General features: G+C 47.7%; 1 protein-coding gene across 2 annotated transcripts in view; it reads left to right on the plus strand.

Annotated features, from left to right (window-relative positions):
• HELZ (helicase with zinc finger) overlaps nt 1–26,151 on the plus strand; it is an 86,979-nt gene that overhangs the window by 13,631 nt on the left and 47,197 nt on the right. For both annotated transcript variants that reach the window (XM_040437435.1, XM_040437436.1), the window contains exons 2-12: nt 2,958–3,175; nt 3,595–3,631; nt 3,748–3,872; nt 4,772–4,828; nt 4,990–5,041; nt 9,443–9,518; nt 19,831–20,029; nt 20,575–20,682; nt 20,811–21,108; nt 22,440–22,707; nt 23,327–23,660. In XM_040437435.1, the coding sequence (XP_040293369.1) occupies nt 2,975–3,175; nt 3,595–3,631; nt 3,748–3,872; nt 4,772–4,828; nt 4,990–5,041; nt 9,443–9,518; nt 19,831–20,029; nt 20,575–20,682; nt 20,811–21,108; nt 22,440–22,707; nt 23,327–23,660 (1,755 nt within the window). In that variant the 5' untranslated portion in view covers nt 2,958–2,974. The remainder of the gene's footprint in view (nt 1–2,957; nt 3,176–3,594; nt 3,632–3,747; nt 3,873–4,771; nt 4,829–4,989; nt 5,042–9,442; nt 9,519–19,830; nt 20,030–20,574; nt 20,683–20,810; nt 21,109–22,439; nt 22,708–23,326; nt 23,661–26,151) is intronic.

Genomic DNA, 26,151 nt, shown 5'->3' on the forward strand with positions numbered 1-26,151 from the left:
CTCCGACCTGTTTCATTGTGGGAGATGTAGTTCTTTTCTCCCCCTGCACCGTTCACACAGTGGACTGAGAGTCTAGGAGCCCGCAGCTCTAGATGTGACTACAGGAGGTGGAGACGTGCAGAACAGATAATTGCTGTCTAATGAGACTGCTGGATAAAGTGAAAGCTCAGTGACCTCAGATAACCACCCTGCGGGTGACTGTGGCACTGACGCCGCTAATCATATCCTTATACTGGGGGTGAGGTCACACATGACCTGAGCCGCCAACGCTCACGTTCTCTGTTACTTGTCTGATTGCAAGCTCCTGTGGACAGTGTGTGAGGTACCCAGTGTCCGAGCCTGGGGGGGCGTCCCAGTGTAGAGTGGGGGCGTCCCAGTGTAGAGTGGGGGCAGCACAGAATAATCCCCTGATCACACGGGCAACTGAGAATGGTCACTGAGGAGCTAGTGCTGCTGCCGCCGACTACTATGTAATGTGCTGTTCATCTATTACTGCTGACAACCTGCCTGTATATCCTGTCTGAGAGGTAGTCACAGCTCCGCCTCCTGCTGATGACATCACTGATATAATGACATGTGATCAGACATGAGATCCACACTCCTTATACTACAGGAACATCTATCCATCTATTACTGCTGACAACCTGCCTGTATATCCTGTCTGAGAGGTAGTCACAGCTCCGCCTCCTGCTGATGACATCACTGATATAATGACATGTGATCAGAGATGAGATCCACACACCTTATACTACAGGAACATCTATTCATCTATTACTGCTGACAACCTGCCTGTATATCATGTCTGAGAGGTAGTCACAGCCCCGCCCCCTGCTGATGACATCACTGATATAATGACATGTGATCAGACAGGAGATCCACACTCCTTATACTACAGGAACATCTATTCATCTATTACTGCTGACAACCTGCCTGTATATCATGTCTGAGAGGTAGTCACAGCTCCGCCTCCTGCTGATGACATCACTGATATAATGACATGTGATCAGAGATGAGATCCACACACCTTATACTACAGGAACATCTATTCATCTATTACTGCTGACAACCTGCCTGTATATCATGTCTGAGAGGTTGTCACAGCCCCGCCCCCTGCTGATGACATCACTGATATAATGACATGTGATCAGACATGAGATCCACACACCTTATACTACAGGAACATCTATTACTGCTGACAACCTGCCTGTATATCCTGTCTGAGAGGTAGTCACAGCTCCGCCCCCTGCTGATGACATCACTGATATAATGACATGTGATCAGACATGAGATCCACACACCTTATACTACAGGAACATCTATTACTGCTGACAACCTGCCTGTATGTCATGTCTGAGAGGTAGTCACAGCCCCGCCCCCTGCTGATGACATCACTGATATAATGACATGTGATCAGACATGAGATCCACACTCCTTATACTACAGGAACATCTATTCATCTATTACTGCTGACAACCTGCCTGTATATCATGTATGAGGGGTAGTCACAGCCCCGCCCCCTGCTGATGACATCACTGATATAATGACATGTGATCAGACATGGGATCCACACTCCTTATACTACAGGAACATCTATTCATCTATTACTGCTGACAACCTGCCTGTATATCCTGTCTGAGAGGTAGTCACAGCCCCGCCCCCTGCTGATGACATCACTGATATAATGACATGTGATCAGACATGAGATCCACACACCTTATACTACAGGAACATCTATTCATCTATTACTGCTGACAACCTGCCTGTATATCATGTCTGAGAGGTAGTCACAGCCCCGCCCCCTGCTGATGACATCACTGATATATAGACATGTGATCAGACATGAGATCCACACACCTTATACTACAGGAACATCTATTCATCTATTACTGCTGACAACCTGCCTGTATATCATGTCTGAGAGGTAGTCACAGCCCCGCCCCCTGCTGATGACATCACTGATATAATGACATGTGATCAGACATGGGATCCACACTCCTTATACTACAGGAACATCTATTCATCTATTACTGCTGACAACCTGCCTGTATATCCTGTCTGAGAGGTTGTCACAGCCCCGCCCCCTGCTGATGACATCACTGATATAATGACATGTGATCAGACATGAGATCCACACACCTTATACTACAGGAACATCTATCCATCTATTACTGCTGACAACCTGCCTGTATATCCTGTCTGAGAGGTTGTCACAGCCCCACCCCCTGCTGATGACATCACTGATATAATGACATGTGATCAGACATGGGATCCACACACCTTATACTACAGGAACATCTATTCATCTATTACTGCTGACAACCTGCCTGTATATCATGTCTGAGAGGTTGTCACAGCCCCGCCCCCTGCTGATGACATCACTGATATAATGACATGTGATCAGACATGAGATCCACACTCCTTATACTACAGGAACATCTATTCATCTATTACTGCTGACAACCTGCCTGTATATCCTGTCTGAGAGGTTGTCACAGCCCCGCCCCCTGCTGATGACATCACTGATATAATGACATGTGATCAGACATGGGATCCACACACCTTATACTACAGGAACATCTATTCATCTATTACTGCTGACAACCTGCCTGTATATCATGTCTGAGAGGTTGTCACAGCCCCGCCCCCTGCTGATGACATCACTGATATAATGACATGTGATCAGACATGAGATCCACACACCTTATACTACAGGAACATCTATTACTGCTGACAACCTGCCTGTATATCATGTCTGAGAGGTAGTCACAGCCCCGCCCCCTGCTGATGACATCACTGATATAATGACATGTGATCAGACATGAGATCCACACTCCTTATACTACAGGAACATCTATTCATCTATTACTGCTGACAACCTGCCTGTATATCCTGTCTGAGAGGTTGTCACAGCCCCGCCCCCTGTCATTCCTGATACCATGTGATGTGTTTGTCGGCAGGAGTCCTGTCCTGAGTCATGGCAGACAGAAGACCGGCTCATCCTTGTGAACAAGCATGTGACTCCTTCCGGCGGCTGGACTACGAGGCGGCGGTGACGCACTGCACAGAATGTCTGCTGTCCCTCAGCCACTACAAGAGCACGCCGGCCTGCGCCTCGCAGATCAACCGCATCAAGATCGAGAGCCTGCTCTACCGCATCGCCTCGTTCCTGCAGCTGGTGAGTGACACCTCTTGGGGGCGCTGCACTCCACTGTGCCTCCCCCGCCTCTCATCCTCTCCCCACCCCTCACTTACATTTCCCAGCATTCCCTGCTTGTTCAGTGTCTGCTCTACCTTATGGGCCTCATTGCTGCAGCTAGTGAATGACACCTCTGGGGGCGCTGCGCCCCACTGCCCTGCACCCCTTTCTCATCCCCTCCCCCCCCCCCCTCACTTACAGAAGATTTGCACATTTTTTCCAGCATTCCCTGCTTGTTCAGTGTCTGCATTCTGATAAATGTCTTTACGCTAGCAGTCTTCTAATACAGGAAAAGTAAGTCGTCCACCAGCTTGCTGACTGTCTCCAGTAATGGCCAGCTCTGCACACACACGCGTTGTTTGTAGTTCTTATGTGTCTCTACTTTCTGTCTGTTGTAGAAAAACTATGATCAGGCGGATGAAGACTGCAAGTTGGGTAAGTGCGGACTGCCTCCGCTACGCAGGGCCTTCGTCCTCCGGGGGTGATTGAGCCGATGATCGGGAGATGTTGGGGCGATCCCCTTCTGACTACGTTCTCCTCTCTCTCTCCAGTCCTGGGGTCGGGCCACTCGCAGTTGGACGCCTCTGTTCACACTGTACTGTGCTGTTTGCATCTGGAGGGGAAGCTGCAGATCGTGTCCGGTGTATTATCCAAGACTCTGATCGGAGAGCCACTGGTAAGAACACCCCTTGTCCTGAGACATGGATGAGTCCAGCCGTAATTGACGTGGGGTGGGTCACTGTAAAAATGGGGGTGACCTGCTGAAGTCATGATGTGGCTGCACTGTCACTGGGGAAATGAAGTATGAGCGAGGAGATGATGTCAGTGTCTGCACCATGCTGTACAGTGCAGCTCTGTTCACACCTGTGGCTTAGTGAGGAGATGCCGCTCTGTCCGTCTCTGCACCATGCTGTACAGTGCAGCTCTGCTCACATCTGTGGCTCAGTTACTATTGTCAATATGTCTGCTTGCTGTGGTTGAGTGAACTTTGTAGAACAGACCCGGTCTGAACTGAATGTTTCAATCCAGCGCAGGCACCTCCTTTGTGAGGTAAACGCAGCACAAACCTCTCTCCGGCACTGATGGTTTGTTACAGTGTGTCAGTGCAGGTGACAGGAGAGCAAGACTAGGTCAGCCTGAGCATTAAAGGGGTATTCCAATCTGAATGTTTTATCACCTACTCACTGGATAGGGGACAGGTCAACCACAAGGACCCCCGCTGATTATAAAACCAGGGGGCCCTCCTCACCCACCATAGGCCATCAGCTAGGGAGAGATTGAATGGAAAGGCTCCGATCACAATCTATGGAAATGGCCGGCAGAGGCATAGGTGATAAATGCTTCAGGCTGGAATACCCCTTTAATGCTTTCATTCACTGATAGCTTCGGAGATATTGAAAACGGTGGGGAGTTTAGTCTGTTAATTTGGCCAAAAGTCTCTCGTCGGGGATGCCTCCATTATAGGCTGATTATATTGGATATTTGTTATGGGGGAGACTTTGCGGCCCCCACAATGTGCAGGGGAGGGGCTCTGAGGGTCCGGACCTGCCTCATGTCATCTCTTTCCTCCACTAGAACGGTATGGTGACCAAGGACCTGTCACGGTTAAAGGCTCTGCTTGCTGAGATCGAGGTAAGGAAAAATGGGGCATGCCATCTGCATCACTGCCCCCCAAAACTACAACTCTCATCAGAGCCTAAGAAATGCATGCTGGGGATTTAACTGTAAATGTGACATCAGTTAGAGGCGTGGCCTGAGTCTGATGACGTCATTGTCTCCTCTCATGTTTTCAGAATGTCACCAACTCCGTTCGCTCGGGTTTTCACGCGGAGGATTTGGAAGACGGTAAGACATCCTGGATCCTTCTGCATGTGGGTGGGTGACCCCCTTGGATTAGTCCGGAGGGTCTGAGGGCGGAGCGCAGTGGACGATTATATATTGCGCAGTACACGGGGAGGTCAGAAGAGCCTCGGACCTCAGCTGTCTCCCTAGAAGGAGACCCCGCTGACATCGCGTGCCGGTGTGTCCCCGCTGACATCGCGTGCCGGCGTGTCCCCTCCTGACATCGCCCCACTTGGCTGGTGTTCTGGTGTCACAGCTCCGCACACATAACCAGAGGTGATAGGGGTGAGAATATGGCGATGGAAATATTTTTTTAAAATTTTGTACAGTGGTGCGCTCCCTGTCCACGCCCTGTAAACACAATATACAGCAGCTCTACCACTGCAGACTGGCGAGTACCTGTTTCTGGGTTCTTGTTTATTCGACTGTATGTTCTTCGTGCTTTTCCTCTCGCTCTCACATCAACATGAAGGGGATTCGGGAGGCTGGACCCTATTACTTTTACCGAGCTTCCCCCGGCCGGCGGCACAGCTCTAATTCTAAAGTTTGCTCGCTCACATGAATTGTGACGTCACAATTTGAGCTACGGATATCGCCCTGTGGAAAAGATTCATAGACGATGTGATATTTATTGGGAGAGGGGGGGTGGCGGAGATGAATTAAAAATATTTTTTTAATAAAACAAAGTAAAAAGAATTTTATCTGGAATTTACACCGGTATTTAATAATAGGGAAATACATTTTTTAGATCTCACAATTTACATTGAAGGCAAGATACAGACAAAAACATATAATAAACCGACGGATGTAAACAGTTTCATCTCATGGGATAGTTGCCGTCTTCCACAATGGTTGGAAAATATCCCAAAAAGTCCATTTGTGAGGATCAGACGGAATTGTACAAAAAAGGAGTATCAAGTAGAGGCAGACAGATTACAACAGATATTCGAGGTTATAATAAAGAAAAATTAATAAAACAAAAAGAATTGGTAAGGAAATGAATAGACAGGATCTAATGTACAAAAAGATACAAAAACAGGAGAATAATAACAAAGAGGGAGAACTGTAAGATACCGCCGATCATCACACAATACAACTGTCAGACAGGAATATTGAGGAAGATCATTAAAAAACATTGGGAGACTTTGAAAGAAGACAAAATAATTGGGGAATATATTCCGAATAACCCCAGATTCATATATAGAAAGGCAAGAAATGTGGGCAAAAGAGCGAGACCACGAGCAGGCTTCTTCCCATGTGGCACATGTGGGGTGTGCAAAAAAGAGTTAATAAAGACAAAAGAGGGGGGGATTTCATCAAAACAATGTCCCGAGCAGAGACCCGCTGGACCTTTAGTACCATCCGGATTGAACTCCGAAATCGAACGGTCTGCCTTTGAATGAATGAAGGCTAGAGAGCAGAAGATATGAGGGGGTTAACCACTTCCCATCTGGGCCCTTTGCCCCCTTCCTGACCAGGCCAAATTTTGCAAAACTGACATATCTCACTTTATGTGGTAATAACTTTGGAACGCCTTTATTTATCCAAGTCATTCAGAGATTGTTTTCTCGTGACACATTGTACTTCATGATAGTCATAAATTTGAGTCAAAATATTTCACCTTTATTTATGAAAAAATCCCAAATTTACCCAAAAATTTGAAAAATTCGCAATTTTCTAAATTTCAATTTCTCTGCTTTCAAAACAGAAAGTGATACCTCATAAAATAGTTATTATTTAACATTTCCCATATGTCTACTTTATGTTGGCATCATTTTGGAAATGTCATTTTATTTTTTTAGGACGTTAGAAGGCTTAGAAGTTTAGAAGCAATTCTTCAAATTTGTAAGAAAATTGCCAAAACCCACTTTATAAGGACCAGTTCAGGTCTGAAGTCACTTTGTGGGGCCTACATAGTGGATACCCCCATAAATGACCCCATTGTAGAAACTACACCCCTCAAGGTATTCAAAACCGATTTTACAAACTTTGTTAACCCTTTAGGCGTTCCACAAGAATTAAAGGAAAATGGAGATCAAATTTTTAAATTTCACTTTTTTGGCAGATTTTCCATTTTAATCAATTTTTTTCTTTAACACATCGATGGTTAACAGCCAAACAAAACTCAATATTTATTACACAGATTCTGCGGTTTACAGAAACACCCCACATGTGGTCATAAACTGCTGTATGGGCACACGGCAGGGCGCAGAAGGAAAGGAACTCCACATGGTTTTTAGATGCCATGTCCCATTTGAAGCCCCCTGATGCACCCTTACAGTAGAAACTCCCAAGAAGTGACCACATTTTGGAAACTAGGGGATAAGGTGCCAGTTTTATTAGTACTATTTTTGGGTACATATGATTTTTTGATCATTCATTATAACACTTTATGGGGCAAGGTGACCAAAAAATTGGTTTTTTTTAGCACAGTTTCTATTTATTTATTTTTACAGCGTTCACCTGAGGGGTTCAGTCAAGTGACATTTTTATAGAGCAGATTGTTACGGACGTGGCGATACCTAATATGTATACTTTTTCTCATTTATTAAAGTTTTACACAATAATAGCATTTTTGAAACCAAAAAATTATGTTTTAATGTGTCCATGTTCTGAGAGCTATAGTTTTTTTTATTTTTTGAGAGATTTTCTTATGTAGGGGCTCATTTTTTGCGGGATGAGGTGACGGTTTTATTGGTACTATTTTGTGGGACATACGCATTTTTGATCACTTGGTGTTGCACCTTTTGTGATGCAAGGTGACAAAAATTGCTTGTTTTGACACAGTTTTTTTTATTTATTTTTTACGGTGTTCACCCGAGGGGTTAGGTCATGTGATATTTTTATAGAGCTGGTTTTTACGGACGCGGCAATACTAAATATGTCTATTTTATTTTATTTTTTCTATTTTTTTTTTATTTTTTTATTCCTTACTTGGGATTTTTTTTTTTTTTTACATGTGAACCTTTTTTTTATTTTATTTTTTCAACACTTTATTTTATTTTTATTTTATTTTACACTTTTCGTCCCCCATAAGGTCATACAAGACCTCTGGGGGACATTTACTTCACTTTTTCTTTTTTTTTTTCACTGTTGATTTCTCCTGTAACTGGGGCTGACATAGTAGCCCCAGTTACAGGACAAATGCACCCCTAGAGAGGCTGTACAGCAGCAATCCAGCGCTGTACAGCCTCACAGCAGGGCTGACATAGTAGCCCCAGTTACAGGACAAATGCACCCCTAGAGAGGCTGTACAGCAGCAATCCAGCGCTGTACAGCCTCAGAGCAGGGCTGATCGAGGTCTCTGAGAGACCTCACACAGCCCCTGCACTCTCCGGTCACGGCGGTCACATGACCACCGGGCCGGAACAGGAAGCGCACAGCGCTTCCTGCTCTGCATACACAGCGCTCGGTGAGCGCTGTGTCTGCAGCGATTGTGAAGGCAGGGACACCTGGGCACTGTCCCTGCCTTGTCTTAGGGTTGCCCTGCTGTCACTGACAGCGGGCAACCCAATCAGCAGCTGCACGATTAGCGTGCAGCTGCTATTTCTGACAGGACGTTTTAAAACGTGCTGTCAGAAATAGACGTCCACCCATAGGACGTTTATATCCTATGGGCGGACGTGAGGCGGTTAAATGAAGGAGGAGAAACGGACCTATATAAGCAGCAGGAGGAGACCGAACTAGTATCCCTGACCAAGAATAAAGTTTTATTCGAAACACGTTGGTGTAACTTTGGTCCTCCTAACTGTCCGTAGCTCAAATTGTGACATCACACGGCGCGAGCGAGCAAACTTTAGAATTAGAGCTGTGCCGCCGGCCGGGGGAAGCTCTGTGAAAGTAATAGGGTCCAGCCTCCCGAATCCCCTTCATGTTGATGTGAGAGCGAGAGGAAAAGCACGAAGAACATACAGTCGAATAAACAAGAACCCAGAAGCAGGTACTCGCCAGTCTGCAGTGGTAGAGCTGCTGTATATTGTGTTTTTACAGGGAGCGCATCGCGCGGCACCGCAGTATAAAATAAAAAAACGATATGTTTAGTCTCCTAACCGTACTGACCTCTGACCTGGAGAATGAAGGTAACAGGTCAAGTTTACTGCATAGGGAACGCCATAAACCCCCCCCCCCCCCCCCCCACAATTCACCTCATTTGGAGTTTTTATTCCAGCTCCCCGCTGCATCCTATGCAATGTTAAATAAAACCATTAGAAAGTTAAACTTGCAAAAAATAAATCCTCATAAGGCTATGTGAACAGAAAAAGAAATAAAAACATTCTGGCTCTGGGAAGGAGCGGAGTGAAAAATGGAAACGGAAAGTCGCAAATTCCTTTATAGATTATAAGTACGAAGGGTCGTGTAAATCAGTGACTGTGCTCATTATATGGTGTTCATTGCTGCCCCCAGGTACACAGGATGGATGGCAGTTCAGACCTCCCCCCCGGGGTGTCACCAGCAGTGAGGAGTACACACTGTGCAAAAGGTAGGTGTCCGGGATTCAGGATATGTACACAGTGACTGCACCAGCAGAATAGTGAGTGCAGCTCTGGAGTATAATACAGGATGTAACTCAGGATCAGTACAGGATAAGTAATGTATGTACACAGTGACTGCACCAGCAGAATAGTGAGTGCAGCTCTGGAGTATAATACAGGATGTAACTCAGGATTAGTACAGGATAAGTAATGTATGTACACAGTGACTGCACCAGCCGAATAGTGAGTGCAGCTCTGGAGTATAATACAGCATGTGACTCAGGATCAGTACAGGATAAGTAATGTATGTACACAGTGACTGCACCAGCAGAATAGTGAGCGCAGCTCTGGAGGATAATACAGGATGTAACTCAGGATCAGTAATGTATGTACACAGTGACTGCACCAGCAGAATAGTGAGTGCAGCTCTGGAGTATAATACAGGATGTAACTCAGGATCAGTATATAAGTAATGTATGTACACAGTGACTGCACCAACAGAATAGTGAGTGCAGCTCTGTAGTATAATACAGGATGTAACTCAGGATCAGTACAGGATAAGTAATGTATGTACACCGTGACTCCACCAGCAGAATAGTGAGTGCAGCTCTGGAGTATAATACAGGATGTAACTCAGGATCAGTACAGGATAAGTAATGTATGTACACAGTGACTGCACCAGCAGAATAGTGAGTGCAGCTCTGGAGTATAATACAGGATGTAACTCAGGGTCAGTAATGTAATGTTTGTACACAGTGACTGCACCAGCAGAATAGTGAGTGCAGCTCTGGAGTATAATACAGGATGTAACTCAGGATTAGTACAGGATAAGTAATGTATGTACACAGTGACTGCACCAGCAGAATAGTGAGTGCAGCTCTGGAGTATAATACAGGATGTAACTCAGGATCAGTACAGGATAAGTAATGTAATGTATATACACAGTGACTGCACCAGCAGAATAGTGAGTGCAGCTCTGGAGTATAATACAGGATGTAACTCAGGATCAGTACAGGATAAGTAATGTATGTACACAGTGACTGCACCAGCAGAATAGTGAGTGCAGCTCTGGAGTATAATACAGGATGTAACTCAGGATCAGTATAGGATAAGTAATGTATGTACACAGTGATTGCATCAGCAGAATAGTGAGTGCAGCTCTGGAGTATAATACAGGATGTAACTCAGGATCAGTATAGGATAAGTAATGTATGTACACAGTGACTGCACCAGCAGAATAGTGAGTGCAGCTCTGGAGTATAATACAGGATGTAACTCAGGATCAGTATAGGATAAGTTATGTAATGTACAATGGCGATCAAAATTAGAGAACACACAATTTCCGAAATGTCAAACTCATAGTTTAGTCCTATGTAAATATATCCTAACATGAGTAAAATGGCAGTATTTTAAGTGTATTTCATAAATTGTATTTATTCTAAAGCACAGAATTAAAATGTAAATGAGATAATTGAAAAAGAACACTGATCAAAATTAGAGAACACTTTCCGATACAAGTTATTGGTGTTAATCTGACAGCTGGCGCTAATTTCCTTAATGATCTGACAACCCTATACAACTGGCAGCCTAACTTTCCAGTTTTCACTGACTTTGCCAAAATGGTGTGCCGTTCCAAAGTGACTGGAACCCTCCGGCAGCAGGTTGTCCAGATGAAGGCCAAAGGGGTGACCCTATCAGCCATAGCAAGAGAAGTTGGTGGTTCCAAGTCTGTGATTTCTAGAATATTGCATCTTTACAACATCACAAACTCATTCAAGTCCCCCAAGAAGGCTGGTTGCCCTCGAAAGACAAATGCAAGAGAGGACGGGAGAATGCGGAGAATCTCCATGGGTCATCGTTTCAACACTGCAGCTGGAATTTCTCGCTGGTTCAGCACTGAACAGGGTAAGGGTCTGTCTCGTCGTACATGGTCTCGTAAGGATCTGTCTCGTTGTACAGGGTCTCGACGTTTAGGAGCCATTGGACTGAAAGCCCACTCTGCAGTGACCAAACAGAAGGAATCAAAGGGCTAGGCTCACCTTTGTTGAGGAGCATGTTGTGTGGACAGAGGAGAAGTGCTCCAGAGTTTACTTTAGTGATGAAAGAAAGTTTCATTTATTTGGGTCTGATGGGAAACATTATGTTCATCGACAAACTGGGGAAAGACTGAACCCAATGTGTGTAAAGAATTCAGTGAACGGTGGAGGAGGACGTGTCACGGTTTGGGGGATGTTTTCTGCAGCAGGAGTTTGACCTCTCATTCAGCTATATGACGGAGTGAATGCAAGTGTGGATCAGAACCTTCTTCACCAACACATGGTTCCTTCCTTCTTCATGGAGGACGATGCCCCCCGTCACACAAAAAAACGGGTAAAGAAGTTCTTTGAAACAATGAAATGGCCGGCCAAGAGTCCTGATCTAAACCCAATAGAAAACTTTTGGAAAATCCTTGGTGACAAAGTTATGGTCAAGAAGCCGTCAACCATCACAGAACTGTTAGAGACTGGAAGAAGAGTGGAGCAAAATCCCACCGGAGCCGTGTGCGAGACGAGTGATGTCCTGTGGCCGCAGATGTGCCGAAGTCCTTCAAAGCCTGTGCACTCCTACTGACTGTAGGTGGAATCTTTCTCTGTGCTACAGTCATTGCTGTTCTCTAATTATCATCAGCTTTTTTGAAAAATAAAAGTTTTATGTTGATGTTATTTTGGAAAACACTGTTCTAATGGCATGGTGTACCCCTTACAAAAAATCCTTCAAATGATGATCAATGTAGATTACATTATTTCTGAAAAAATCAAGTGTTCATAAATTGTTCTCTAATTTTGATCGCCAATGTATGTACACACCAGATCTGGTAATTGGTGTTAGTAATGTTACTGTTCGAGAAACACTGGGCAATAGTGACCACAATATAATTATATTCCCCCTAAACTGTAAGAAGCAAACTCTGTCGGGCAGAGCAAAGACACTGAATTCCAAAAAGGCTAATTTTCCTAGGTTGAGGGCAGCATTTTAGGGCATAGACTGGGAGCAGCTACTGTCAGATAATAATACTGAGGATAAACGGGAGAGCTTCAAATCCACATTGAGTAATGCACTAAAAAATGTATCCCTAAAACTAAACCCCCAATGGGTTACAGCTACTGTAAAAAGGGCAATGAAAGACAATAAGAGATCATTTAAAAAATACAAATCTGAGGGGTCAGCTGTAAGGGTTGAAGATTACAAAGGGCTTAATAAAATCTCTAAAAAGGAGATAAAATTAGCAAAAATACAAAACGAACAGCAGGTGGCAAAAGAGAGCAAAACAAATCCCCAAAAATTATTTAAATATATAAATTCTAAAAAAAAAATAGGTCTGAGCAGGTAGGACCCCTAAATAATGGTAAAGGCGGGTTAGTCACTGAAGATAAGAAGATAAGGAAAAGGCACAGTTCCGAAATGTTTTTTTAGCTCTGTATATACAAAAGAGAAAGGAGCCGATATCTGTGGTGCTGGGGCTGTAATATACTGAATTGGCTAACTGTAGATATGGTCCAAGAGAAGTTAAATAAGGTAAATGTGAACAAGGCTCCGGGTCCAGATGGATTACACCCAAGAGTGCTCAAAGAGCTCAGTTCAGTCATTGCTGTGCCCCTGTTTATAATTTTTAAGGATTCTCTAGGTACTGGTACAAGTGCCAAGTGATTGGTGCAAGGCAAATGTGGTGCTCATATTCAAAAAAGGATCAAGGTCCTTCACAGATAATTATAGACCGGTTAGTTTAACTTCTGTTGTTGGAAAATGTTTAAAGGGCTCTTAAAGGGAGTCTGTCACTTATTTTGACCCTATTAAACCGTTACAATAGCAATGTGCAATAAAGAACCTTCTTACCTACATGTGTCTTCTTTCTTTTATTCAACTTTTCATTCTTATAAAAAAGCAATTTTTCTGATATGTAAATGAGGTTCCAAGGTGCCCAGAGGGGCGTTATTACTCTGCTCTGGTGCCCAGTAACGCCCCTCTTTAGTGCCCAGCCCGCCTTTCTTCCAAGCCCAGCACGCCTCCTCATAAATGTCCTCCCACATACTGGCCGAACGGCGCCGCCCCCTCCCCACCACGTCATTTAATTTATTCACTTCATCGGGCGTTCCTTCCTCCTCTCTTGGCCTACGGCGCCGCCCCCTCCTATTACGTCACATGTATTCATAGCACCGGCCCTCCCTTCCTCCTCTCCTGTCCTCAGAAATCCCGCACAGGCGCAGTATCGGTGAGTGCCTGCACGATTCTCCTGTTCCAGAGGGCAACAGCCTCAATATTGTCACTGGGCATGCGCCGAGCCCAGTGACATAATCCGAGCGCTGTTGCCTCTGAGACAGGAGAATCATGCAGGCGCAGGCACTCACCGATACTGCGCCTGTGCGGGAAGAAAGGCCGGCTGGGCACTAAAGAGGGGCGTTACTGAGCACCAGAGCAGAGTAATAACGCCCCTCTGGGCACCTTGGAACCTCATTTACATATCAGAAAAATCGCTTTTTTATAAGAATGAAAAGTTGAATAAAAGAAAGAAGACACATGTAGGTAAGAAGGTTCTTTATTGCACATTGCTATTTTAACGGTTTAATAAGGTCAAAATAGGTGACAGATTCCCTTTAAGGGACTATATTCAGGAGAATGTGACTGTAAATAATATTATAAGTGATAACCAGCATGGGCTTACCAAGGACAGAAGTTGTCAGACTAACCTGATTTGTTTTTATGAGGAGGTGAATAGTAGCCTGGACAGAGGGGCGGCTGTGGATGTAGTGAGGTGAGTAGTAGCCTGGACAGAGGGGCGGCTGTGGATGTAGTGAGGTGAGTAGAAGCCTGGACAGAGGGGCGGCTGTGGATGTAGTGAGGTGAGTAGTAGCCTGGACAGAGGGGCAGCTGTGGATGTAGTGAGGTGAGTAGTACCCTGGACAGAGGGGCAGCTGTGGATGTAGTGAGGTGAGTAGTAGCCTGGACAGAGGGGCAGCTGTGGATGTAGTGAGGTGAGTAGTACCCTGGACAGAGGGGCAGCTGTGGATGTAGTGAGGTGAGTAGTAGCCTGGACAGAGGGGCAGCTGTGTATGTAGTGAGGTGAGTAGTAGCCTGGACAGACGGGCGGCTGTGGATGTAGTGAGGTGAGTAGTAGACTGGACAGAGGGGCGGCTGTGGATGTAGTGAGGTGAGTAGATGCCTGGACAGAGGGGCGGCTGTGGATGTAGTGAGGTGAGTAGTAGCCTGGACAGAGGGGCGGCTGTGGATGTAGTGAGGTGAGTAGTAGCCTGGACAGAGGGGCGGCTGTGGATGTAGTGAGGTGAGTAGTAGCCTGGACAGAGGGGCGGCTGTGGATGTAGTGAGGTGAGTAGTAGCCTGGACAGAGGGGCGGCTGTGGATGTAGTGAGGTGAGTAGTAGCCTGGACAGAGGGGCGGCTGTGGATGTGGTGAGGTGAGTAGTAGCCTGGACAGAGGGGCGGCTGTGGATGTAGTGAGGTGAGTAGTAGCCTGGACAGAGGGGCGGCTGTGGATGTAGTGAGGTGAGTAGTAGCCTGGACAGAGGGGCGGCTGTGGATGTAGTGAGGTGAGTAGTAGCCTGGACAGAGGGGCGGCTGTGGATGTAGTGAGGTGAGTAGTAGCCTGGACAGAGGGGCGGCTGTGGATGTAGTGAGGTGAGTAGTAGCCTGGACAGAGGGGCGGCTGTGGATGTAGTGAGGTGAGTAGTAGCCTGGACAGAGGGTCGGCTGTGGATGTAGTGAGGTGAGTAGTAGCCTGGACAGAGGGACGGCTGTGGATGTAGTGAGGTGAGTAGTAGCCTGGACAGAGGGGCGGCTGTGGATGTAGTGTTTCTGGATTTTGCTAAAGCTTTTGATCCTGTCCCTCATCCCTAAAGTAAGGTCTAGTGGCTTGGAAAGTACAGTTTGTAATTGTATTGAAAACTGGCTGAAGGACGGTGTCCAGAGAGTTGTGGTCAATGATTACTATTCAAAATGGTCCCGGGTTATAAGTGATGACCCCAAGGTTCAGTGCTGGGCCCTCTATTGTTTAATTTATTTAATAATGATATCGAGGACGGGATTAATAGCACCATATCTATTTTTGCAGATGACACTAAGCTGTGTAGTACTGTACTACAAGCTGACTTGGACACTGAGTGATTGGGCATCAACTTGGCCAATGAGGTTCAATGTGGACAAATGTAAAGTTCATGTAGCACTGGGAGAGTCACTTGTAGAGAAGGATTTGGGTGTCCTTGTAGATGGTAGATTAAATAACAGCATACAATGTCAATCAGCTGCTTCTAAGGCCACCTGGATACTGTCATGCATTAAACGAGGCATGGACTTGCGGGGCAGGGATGTAATATTACCACTTTACAAAGCGTCATCTGGAATAGGCAGTTCAGTTCTGGGCACCATTCCATAGAAAGGACACCCTGGAGCTGGAGAGAGTACAGAGGAGAGCGACTAAACTGATAAGGGGCCTGGAGGGTGTGGCGAAAATAACCTCGCCACTGGGTTTTGGAGGGGCCTGTATGCCAGCCTCTTGCCTTCGGATTATGGCCCATATACTAACTTTGAAGGAGGAGACAGACCGGGGCCACACAGCCTAAATCTATGGAACTGTTTTTGACAGGAAAGCCATGCTTGCGGTCGGTCAAATGTGAATTCCATGGAATTCAGGAACCCCTGCCTGGATCTGGGTGATTTTTGGATATGTTGTTCGCCCAGATCAGATGGATGTATAATTTATGGGGATATGTGGTACTTTGGGGTGTTTTCTAGGGTTGGGAAAAATGTGTGTTTTCGGCCTGTGAGTAAGTTAATTGTGTTTGGTAATTGTGTCACAGGCAATGCCCATTGTATTTTGTTAATTGTATCACAGGCAGAGGGAGGTTTGTGTACATTAGTTGGGAGTGTCTAACTGTACAATACTGTGTTGATTGGCTGTTGTGACTTTGTGTCCTGTGCTCCACAAGGTCCACGTGGGCGGTAACCTTGTGGGGAAAACTGTATATAAGAAATGCCTTTATGCTCATTAAACATACCTGCTTTACCCCTTCATGAAGTCTTGGCTCATGTTTGGGGGATGCGATAACTACACTGTAGGGGATTGCTATATCACAATACTCCCCTGAGTATAAGCTCTTGTAAGAGCTTGTTCCTGGTTCCTGCTCTCTGGATTTAAGAGAGGTTCACCCCCTGAAAGCTGAAGCCCGGTCTTGGGTCCAGCGTGGGTGGAGGACGACGAGACCCCAACCAAGCTGCGGTGGTTCATGGGGTCAGTGGTGGTTACAGTGTCAAGTGGAGTGCTTGGAGCCCTCGGGAAGCACTCGGAGCAACCATCAATGGAGGTACCCAGTCAGGGTGCCAGGCGTTCCGTTACAGTGGTGGCAGCAGTGGGATGGCGTCCTAGTGCGAATAGAAGCAGCTCGGAGACACCGTTCGTGGATGTACAAAGTTGAGGGCAACGCTTTTCCCCATACAGCGCCCCTGGCTACAGCAGTATGGAATCAGCTAGTTCCCGAACAGCGTTCCACTACGAGGAGGAGGATGACCCGGACTGGAGGGATGCAGTCAGGAAAGGTGTCTGGCACGAGGCCCTGTAAGACGTACAGCGTCGGCGGGGGGAGAGTCTCCCCAGTGAGGAGCAGCGGATGCGAGTGGCTCTGCGAATGCCCCTTCTGGGAGAGCAGCCCATGGATGAGTGGGTGACCGAACTGGAGAGCCTGGTATAGAAGGAGCTTTGGCTAGACGACGCCTACCAGGCACTCTGATGGTACTTGATTCGGCACTCCCCCTGGATGGCTGCGCACGACAGACCCGAGGGGGAGGATTGCTATGGTCCTGGCCTGTTGTTTGAGGCCTTTGCAGAACCAGAGTTTGGAGATGCTGGAGAGTCCCGGTTCTGGGATATCTATGACTACAGGGAGGCTATGCATGATTGGGCTACAGCGAGAGAGGTGAGACAAGACCTGGCATCTCTAGTGACAATGGAGTGGGAGCTGGAGCAGGGTTGCCAATACTTCCTCAGATCAATTCGGCCCCAATATACACTGCCAGAGAGCTGGGTGGCAGTCCCAGACCTACAACTCTACAGCTGGAAAGACCCGACTAAGTATCCCTTGCTTCAGTACCAGCTGCAGAGGTAGGGGACCTCATAGACCGGTCCTGGGGGGAACCCCATATGGCAGGTGGAGATGGGACTGAGGTCTCTCTACTGGCCCTACAGGGACAGATCCCCAACGGCAGCCAGAGTTTCAGGGAGTAGGGACAGCTAGTCCTGCCCCCCAGCGGCAGTATGTTTTGCAGGGAGAGTAGAACAGCGTCTCCATTCCCCAGCGGCAGTGTACCTTGCAAGGAGAGGAGACAACCGGTCTCTCTCCCCAACCACAGGGGGACAGCACCCCTAACTCCGATGGTGCAGATGGGACTGCGGTCTCTGCACCAGACCTACAGGGATGCTGGACGGCCGGTACAGATCCCCAACCAACACAGGCAATGCCCATTGTATTTTGTTAATTGTATCACAGGCAGAGGGAGGTTTGTGTACATTAGTTGGGAGTGTCTAACTGTACAATACTGTGTTGATTGGCTGTTGTGACTTTGTGTCCTGTGCTCCACAAGGTCCACGTGGGTGGTAACCTTGTGGGGAAAACTGTATATAAGAAATGCCTTTGTGCTCATTAATCAGACCTGCTTTACCCCTTCATGAAGTCTTGGCTCATGTTTGGGGGATGGGATAACTACACTCTTGGGGATTGCTATATCACAATACTCCCCTGAGTATAAGCTCTTGTAGGAGCTTGTTCCTTGTTCCTGCTCTCTGGATTTAGGAGAGGTTCACCCCCTGGAAGCTGAAGCCCGGTCTTGGGTCCAGCGTGGGTGGAGGACGGCGAGACCCCAACCAAGCTGCGGCGGTTCGTGGGGTCTGTGGCGGTTACAGTGTCAAGTGGAGTGCTTGGAGCCCTCGGGAAGCACTAGGAGCAACCATCAACGGAGGTACCCAGTCAGGGTGCCAGGCGTTCCGTTACAGAGGGTCTGAGTTATGAAGAAAGAGTAAAAGAATAGAATTTATTTAGTCTTGAGAAGAGACGTCTAAGGGGGGACAGGATTAACCTCTACAAATATATAAATGGGCCATACAAAAAATACTGTGAAAAACTGTTCCATGTAAAATGCGCTCAAAAGACAAGGGGGCGCTGCCTCCGACTGGAGAGGGAAAAGTTCAGTCTCCGGAAACGTCAAAGCTCCTTTACTGTAAGAGCTGTGAATCTGTGGAATAGAGACCTCAGGACGTGGTCAGGAACAGGGGACAGTTTCAAAAAGGGTTTAGATGAATTCTGAAAAGTAAACAACATTAATGCTTATGAAAACGTGTAGAAATCGGAGTCTCACTTCCTTCTGGGATTCGCGTCCCCACCGATCCCTTGGTTGAACTTGATGGACGTATGTCTTTTTTCAACCGTGTTAATTATGTAACTATGTAAGTGACTGCACCAGCAGAACAGTGAGTGCAGCTCTGGAGTATAATACAGGATGTAACTCAGGATCAGTACAGGATAAGTAATGTATGTGCACAGTGACTGCACCAGTAGAATAGTGAGTGCAGCTCTGGAGTATAATACAGGATGTAACTCAGGATCAGTACAGGATAAGTAATGTATGTACACAGTGACTGCACCAGCAGAATAGTGAGTGCAGCTCTGGAGTATAATACAGGATGTAACTCAGGATCAGTACTGGATAAGTAGTGTAATGTATGTACACAGTGACTGCACCAGCAGAACAGTGAGTGCAGCTCTGGAGTATAATACAGGATGTAACTCAGGATCAGTACAGGATAAGTAATGTATGTACACAGTGACTGCACCAGCAGAATAGTGAGTGCAGCTCTGGAGTATAATACAGGATGTAACTCAGGAGCAGTACAGGATAAGTAATGTATGTACACAGTGACTGCACCAGCAGAATAGTGAGTGCAGCTCTGGAGTATAATACAGGATGTAACTCAGGATCAGTACAGGATAAGTAACGTATGTACACAGTGACTGCACCAGCAGAATAGTGAGTGCAGCTCTGGAGTATAATACAGGATGTAACTCAGGATCAGTACAGGATAAGTAATGTATGTACACAGTGACTGCACCAGCAGAACAGTGAGTGCAGCTCTGGAGTATAATACAGGATGTAACTCAGGATCAGTACAGGATAAGTAATGTATGTACACAGTGACTGCACCAGCAGAATAGTGAGTTTTCCGATAGACATACTTATCTGATATATGATGCTCATTTCAAAAAGTTACATCTCTCGGTTTCAGGTTCTTAGAACAGGGGATCTGCCGGTATGGAGCGCAATGCACCTCAGCGCACTCACAGGAGGAGCTGGAGGAATGGCAGAAGCGATATGCCTCGCGCCTCATCCGTCTCAAGCAACAGAAGGAAAACACACAATTTTCAGGGAGCTACATGGAGTCCCTGATCGAGAAGTGGATGAATTCCCTGTCGCCAGAGAGAGTGGTAAGTGTAAGGGCGAGGTGCTAGAGCGGAGGGTGCTTGTCTTAGACTAGGGGCTCATGCGCACGACCGTATGCCCTCCGAGAGACATACGGTCCGTGAGCTGGCCATATGTCCCGGAGCGGCATACATCATGCGCACGGGAGCGCACAGCTTCATAGGTTACTATGATACTGTGCACACCGGGCCGCCCGCGGGGCTATTGCACTCATATGATCTTATGAGGACAATGTCCCCGCGGGTGGCCCGGTGCGCACAGTATAATAGTAACCTATGAAGCTGTGCGCTCCCGTGCATATGACCCACTAACGGACCGTATGTCTCAGGGGGCATGCGGTTGTGTGCATGAGCCCTAAGAGTTACTGAAGCAACAGGGTCCTCTCAGCAGCACAGAGGATTTCAGGAGAGGAGTGTGCTGATTTTTGTGGAGGTCACAGGCTGAGTGTTACATAGAGGAAGGAGCAGGGTCCTCCCAGCAGCACAGAGGATTTCAGGAGAGGGCTGGAGACATGTAAGTAATAATGGCACGTCTCGTTCTTTCGCCGCAGCTCAGTGAGTGTGTGGAGGGCGTACACGTGGATTACAGTCCTGACCTCTCTGTTACCGTTACCACCAAAAAATCTCAGCAGACGTGGACGTTTCTCCTGACGTGTAAGGTAAGAGAACGACCCACTGAGGTCACATGACTGCACCGCACGGCCATGGACTGATTACTTAAGAATTTGCCGACTTTGTCTCCTCGCCTGTTGGACGCGCAGTCGCCATCTCTCTTTTCTCCCCCCAGCCGGCGAGGACGCTTCAGCGCGTGGCTCTGCTGTACGACGCTCACAGACCTCATTTTAGTATTGTGGCAATATCCGCTGGAGATGGCAACAGTCAGGTGCCCCAGGAGGTGCCCGAGAGCTGCCAGGAGTGGGTCGGCGAGAAGATGTCGCAGAACGGCATGGACCATTGCTTGTACAAAGTCGTCATCACCTTTACCACCGAGATATTCGGCACTTTCCGCCAGACTGTAGTGTTTGACTTTGGTGTAGAGCCGGTTCTGATGCAGAGGATCATGGTGGACGCAGCTTCAACTGAAGGTAAATGGGGACCGAGCGTTACGTCTCTGAGGACGCTGATCATATTGAAATGATGTGGGGTGTCTTATGCTCCAGTCACATCCAGAGCTGCGTTCACAGTTCTTCTGATTTTTGCCGTTGGGCAGCAGAGCACGTTGTGTGGGAGGTGGGTGGTCGTACAACAGAACTTCATCTCCTGCAATGTATTGTAAGAATTTCATGTGAACGATTAAGGGGTGACCGCACAGTGATGCAGTACTCCTCCATGTTACCCCTTAACCCAGTTTATTAAGGGACCGGTCCCTCAACAGCTGCAAAAAGCTGATATTGTCCAAGCAACAGTCATCAGAATAGTGAGTGCTGCTCTGGATGTGACTGGAGTAAAGTATTCTGTGAGTTGTTCTCTTACATCTCCTGATTGCACTGCAGCAGGTCATGCCATGTGCAGGTACCAAGGGCTGGGGTCAGCAGCAGCCTGAAAGAGAACTAGAGCAGCAGAATTGTGAGTGCAGCTCTGGCTGTTGTAGGAGATGTATCACAGCATCAGTAGGAGTGCTTACACTACAGCAGAGCATGCTCGCTGTACAAACCAGTAGGGGGCAGTGATAACCTGTTCGGACCTGGCTTCTTCAGCCCATTTTTGATCTTATAGGGTGAATAGGATTCTGCAGCTCTCTCTGCCTCGTGCACAGCACAGCAGGGAGGTTACCATGGCAGGCCTGGAAGGCTTCAGCAGGGTATAGACCGTCATGGTAATCGATCAGAGCCCCACGATTTCACTGCAGGGGCTCCGATCGAAAGGCAGAGGGAGCCACATCCTTCTGCTTAACTCCACACTCTACACCAATTGCGGCATCTGAGGGGTTAAATGATGGGATTCAGCGTGATTGCCGTTCCCCATCAGTGTGGCACCCACTGGGTCACCCATGCATTCCCTCAACCACCGTGATGTACCGGTACGTCAAAGTGGTTGAAAGGGTTAACAGGAAGGCAGCAGAATTGTGAATGCAGCTCTGGATGTGACTGTAGTTTATTGTCGGAGATGTATCACAGCATCACTTCGAGTGCTTGTGCTACAGCAGAGCATGCTCAGTGTAGAAATGAACCAGTAGGGGGCAGTGAAAACCTGTTAAGCCCTTGCATCTTTAACAGGAATGCAGCAGAATTGTGAATGCAGCTCTGGATGTGACTGGAGTGGTTAAGCTTGTTCTATTGAGGGTCCTTCTATATTGTGTGGTTCACAGAGTCTGTACTAACATTCTGGCGGCCAACCGTAGCCGTGGAAGTAAAAGTCCCATAATGCCCCCGCGAGGTGCCCACTGCCGCTCATCCCTTTGTCTCCTTCTCCTCAGATCTTGAATACTTGATGCACGCCCGTCAGCAGCTGCTAACGACCGCGAAGCGCTGGGACTCCATGTCTAAGACCATAGTGGAGTTCGATCCCAACGAGACTACTGAACTAGAGCGCAGCCTCCTCAGCCGATACCAAATCCCGCTCTCCGCCGACCAGCTGTTTACACAGTCCGTGCTGGACAAGTCGCTGACCAGGACCAACTACCAGTCCCGCCTGCACGACCTGCTTTACATTGAAGAGATTGCACAGTACAAGGAAGTCAGCAAGTAAGTGTCGCCCCCTGCTGGGTGCTATGTGGTGCAGCTCCAGTCATTGGGGGGCTTTGGACAAGCCCCTCCACAGGAGTTCTTGGAGGGCGTGCCCCCTGCTTTTGGACCCCCTTCTATTTGATCTGGTCACATCCCATCATCCTGAGGATGGATTTCTATTTTCCATTAGTTTTATACAAAGTGGCCACCAGAGGGCTCCATTGCTGCATGATAAATCGCCGGCTGCCCGCGAGTCGGTCATGTGATCAGTTCTTACACGTATGGGTCGTTCACATGTTACATACATGGCGCTGTCTCTTTAATGCTGAACCCTAGAGCTGCTAACCCTCAGGACATTTTCCAGATCTGTGATTGGGAAAGCTGGGTGACAACAGTAATGGACCCTTTAGAGGTTGTGTGGGTGTTGCCTCTGAAGGCCCCGGTTGTGTACAAGGCCGGATACTTCACCCCCATGGAAAGCTGGGTGACCGTCCCTGAAGATTGCCTCTGGTGGTCACCCAACTTTCCCAGGATTCAGGGTGCACCTCCATGGAGGACCTTGTCAGAACCTCATACTGTGTTGGAGGTCTGTTGGGTACCGTGTGGGGTCCGCCATTAACTCTTCCTTCACTTGCAGGTTTAACATCAAGGTCCCGCTGCAGCTAGTGGCGAGCTTCATGCTGACGGGCGTTTCCGGAGGAGCCAAATACGCCCAGAACGGGCAGCTTTTCGGTCGCTTTAAACTCACTGAGACACTTTCAGAGGACACGCTCGCCGGCAGACTCGTGATGACCAAAGTCAACGCCGTGTATCTGCTGCCCGTCTCGAAGGAGAAGTCCGCACAGAGCCAAGGGAGCAAAGAGAAGGTGTACGAAGCTGTCATCGAGGAGAAGACGAAGGACTACATCTTCTTAAGAATATGCAAGGATTGCTGCGAAGAGCTGCGGCTCCGGCCCGACCGGGAGATGCAGGTGAGGATCGCGTCACATGTACCTGTCATGAACTTATACTCCAGTCACATCCAAAGCAGCATTCACTGTTCTGCTATTATGCAATGTCCTGTACTCTAGGCACATCCAGAGATGCATTCACAATTCTGCTGTTATATCATGTCCTGTACTCCAGTCACACCTGTGCAGCACAATATACTGCCCCAGCAGAACCAGATACCACAGTGCAGCACAATATACCGCCCCAGCAGAACCAGATACCACAGTGCAGCACAATATACTGCCCCAGCAGAACCAGATACCACAGTGCAGCACAATATACTGCCCCAGCAGAACCAGATACCACAGTGCAGCACAATATACTGCCCCAGCAGAACCAGATACCACAGTGCAGCACAATATACCGCCCCAGCAGAACCAGATACCACAGTGCAGCACAATATACCGCCCCAGCAGAACCAGATACCACAGTGCAGCACAATATACCGCCCCAGCAGAACCAGATACCACAGTGCAGCACAATATACCGCCCCAGCAGAACCAGATACCACAGTGCAGCACAATATACTACCCCAGCAGAACCAGATACCACAGTGCAGCACAATATACTGCCCCAGCAGAACCAGATACCACAGTGCAGCACAATATACCGCCCCAGCAGAACCAGATACCACAGTGCAGCACAATATACTGCCCCAGCAGAACCAGATACCACAGTGCAGCACAATATACTGCCCCAGCAGAACCAGATACCACAGTGCAGCACAATATACCGCCCCAGCAGAACCAGATACCACAGTGCAGCACAATATACTGCCCCAGCAGAACCAGATACCACAGTGCAGCACAATATACTGCCCCAGCAGAACCAGATACCACAGTGCAGCACAATATACTGCCCCAGCAGAACCAGATACCACAGTGCAGCACAATATACTGCCCCAGCAGAACCAGATACCACAGTGCAGCACAATATACTGCCCCAGCAGAACCAGATACCACAGTGCAGCACAATATACTGTCCCAGCAGAACCAGATACCACAGTGCAGCACAGTATACCGCCCCAGCAGAACCAGATACCACAGTGCAGCACAATATACTGCCCCAGCAGAACCAAGTACCATAGTGCAGCACAATATACTGCCCCAGCAGAACCAGATACCACAGTGCAGCACAATATACTGCCCCAGCAGAACCAGATACCACAGTGCAGCACAATATACTGTCCCAGCAGAACCAGATACCACAGTGCAGCACAATATACTGCCCCAGCAGAACCAGATACCACAGTGCAGCACAATATACTGCCCCAGCAGAACCAGATACCACAGTGCAGCACAGTATACTGCCCCAGCAGAACCAGATACCACAGTGCAGCACAATATACTGCCCCAGCAGAACCAGATACCACAGTGCAGCACAGTATACCGCCCCAGCAGAACCAGATACCACAGTGCAGCACAGTATACCGCCCCAGCAGAACTAGATACCACAGTGCAGCACAATATACTGCCCCAGCAGAACCAGATACCACAGTGCAGCACAATATACCGCCCCAGCAGAACCAGATACCACAGTGCAGTACAATATACCGCCCCAGCAGAACCAGATACCACAGTGCAGCACAATATACCGCCCCAGCAGAACCAGATACCACAGTGCAGCACAATATACTGCCCCAGCAGAACCAGATACCATAGTGCAGCACAATATACTGCCCCAGTAGAACCAGATACCACAGTGCAGCACAATATACTGCCCCAGCAGAACCAGATACCACAGTGCAGCACAATATACTGCCCCAGCAGAACCAGATACCACAGTGCAGCACAATATACTGCCCCAGCAGAACCAGATACCACAGTGCAGCACAATATACTGCCCCAGCAGAACCGGCGACCACTGGCCAGATACATAAGTACCTGACAGTGACAGGGGTTGTCCAGCTATTGATAATGATGGATACATCGGCTCCCCCGGCATCTCTCCCGTCTGCAGTGCATAGTCAGCAGCTGTACTTGGTATTGCAGCCCAGCCCCATTCACTTCAATGAGGCCGAGATGCAACTAGGCCATGTGACCGATGTACGGTGACACCACATGACCTAGGAAGAAGCCACGGAGCGCTCGACCTATTCTAACATTCTGATAACGATCTGGTATTGATGTCCTGTCCTGAGGATAGGTCATCAATACCTAATACCAGATAACCCATTTATTTTATTTCTGGGAGTATCGGATCCATATGTACCCGGACAGAAAGAGTGCTTGGGCAGCCCCCTGGGGATTGGACCACCGGAAATCTTCCTAGTAGGGTCAATGGCTGGTCAGCCCCTTCCTCACATCCCCCTGGTAACTGCTAAACAATTGTAAGTGCAGCTTTGGTTGTAACTCTGGGTTGGTGCAGACATGTAGAGGCCTAGTGAGTGCAGCTCTGGATGTGACTGGTGTAAGGATCATCACACTGCCTCCTTACATTGCACAGTCCTGGTGCCCCCAACCTCGCTTATGT

The sequence above is a fragment of the Bufo bufo genome, chromosome 6, assembly GCF_905171765.1.
Source record: "Bufo bufo chromosome 6, aBufBuf1.1, whole genome shotgun sequence".
NCBI classification, from domain to species: Eukaryota; Metazoa; Chordata; class Amphibia; order Anura; family Bufonidae; genus Bufo; species Bufo bufo.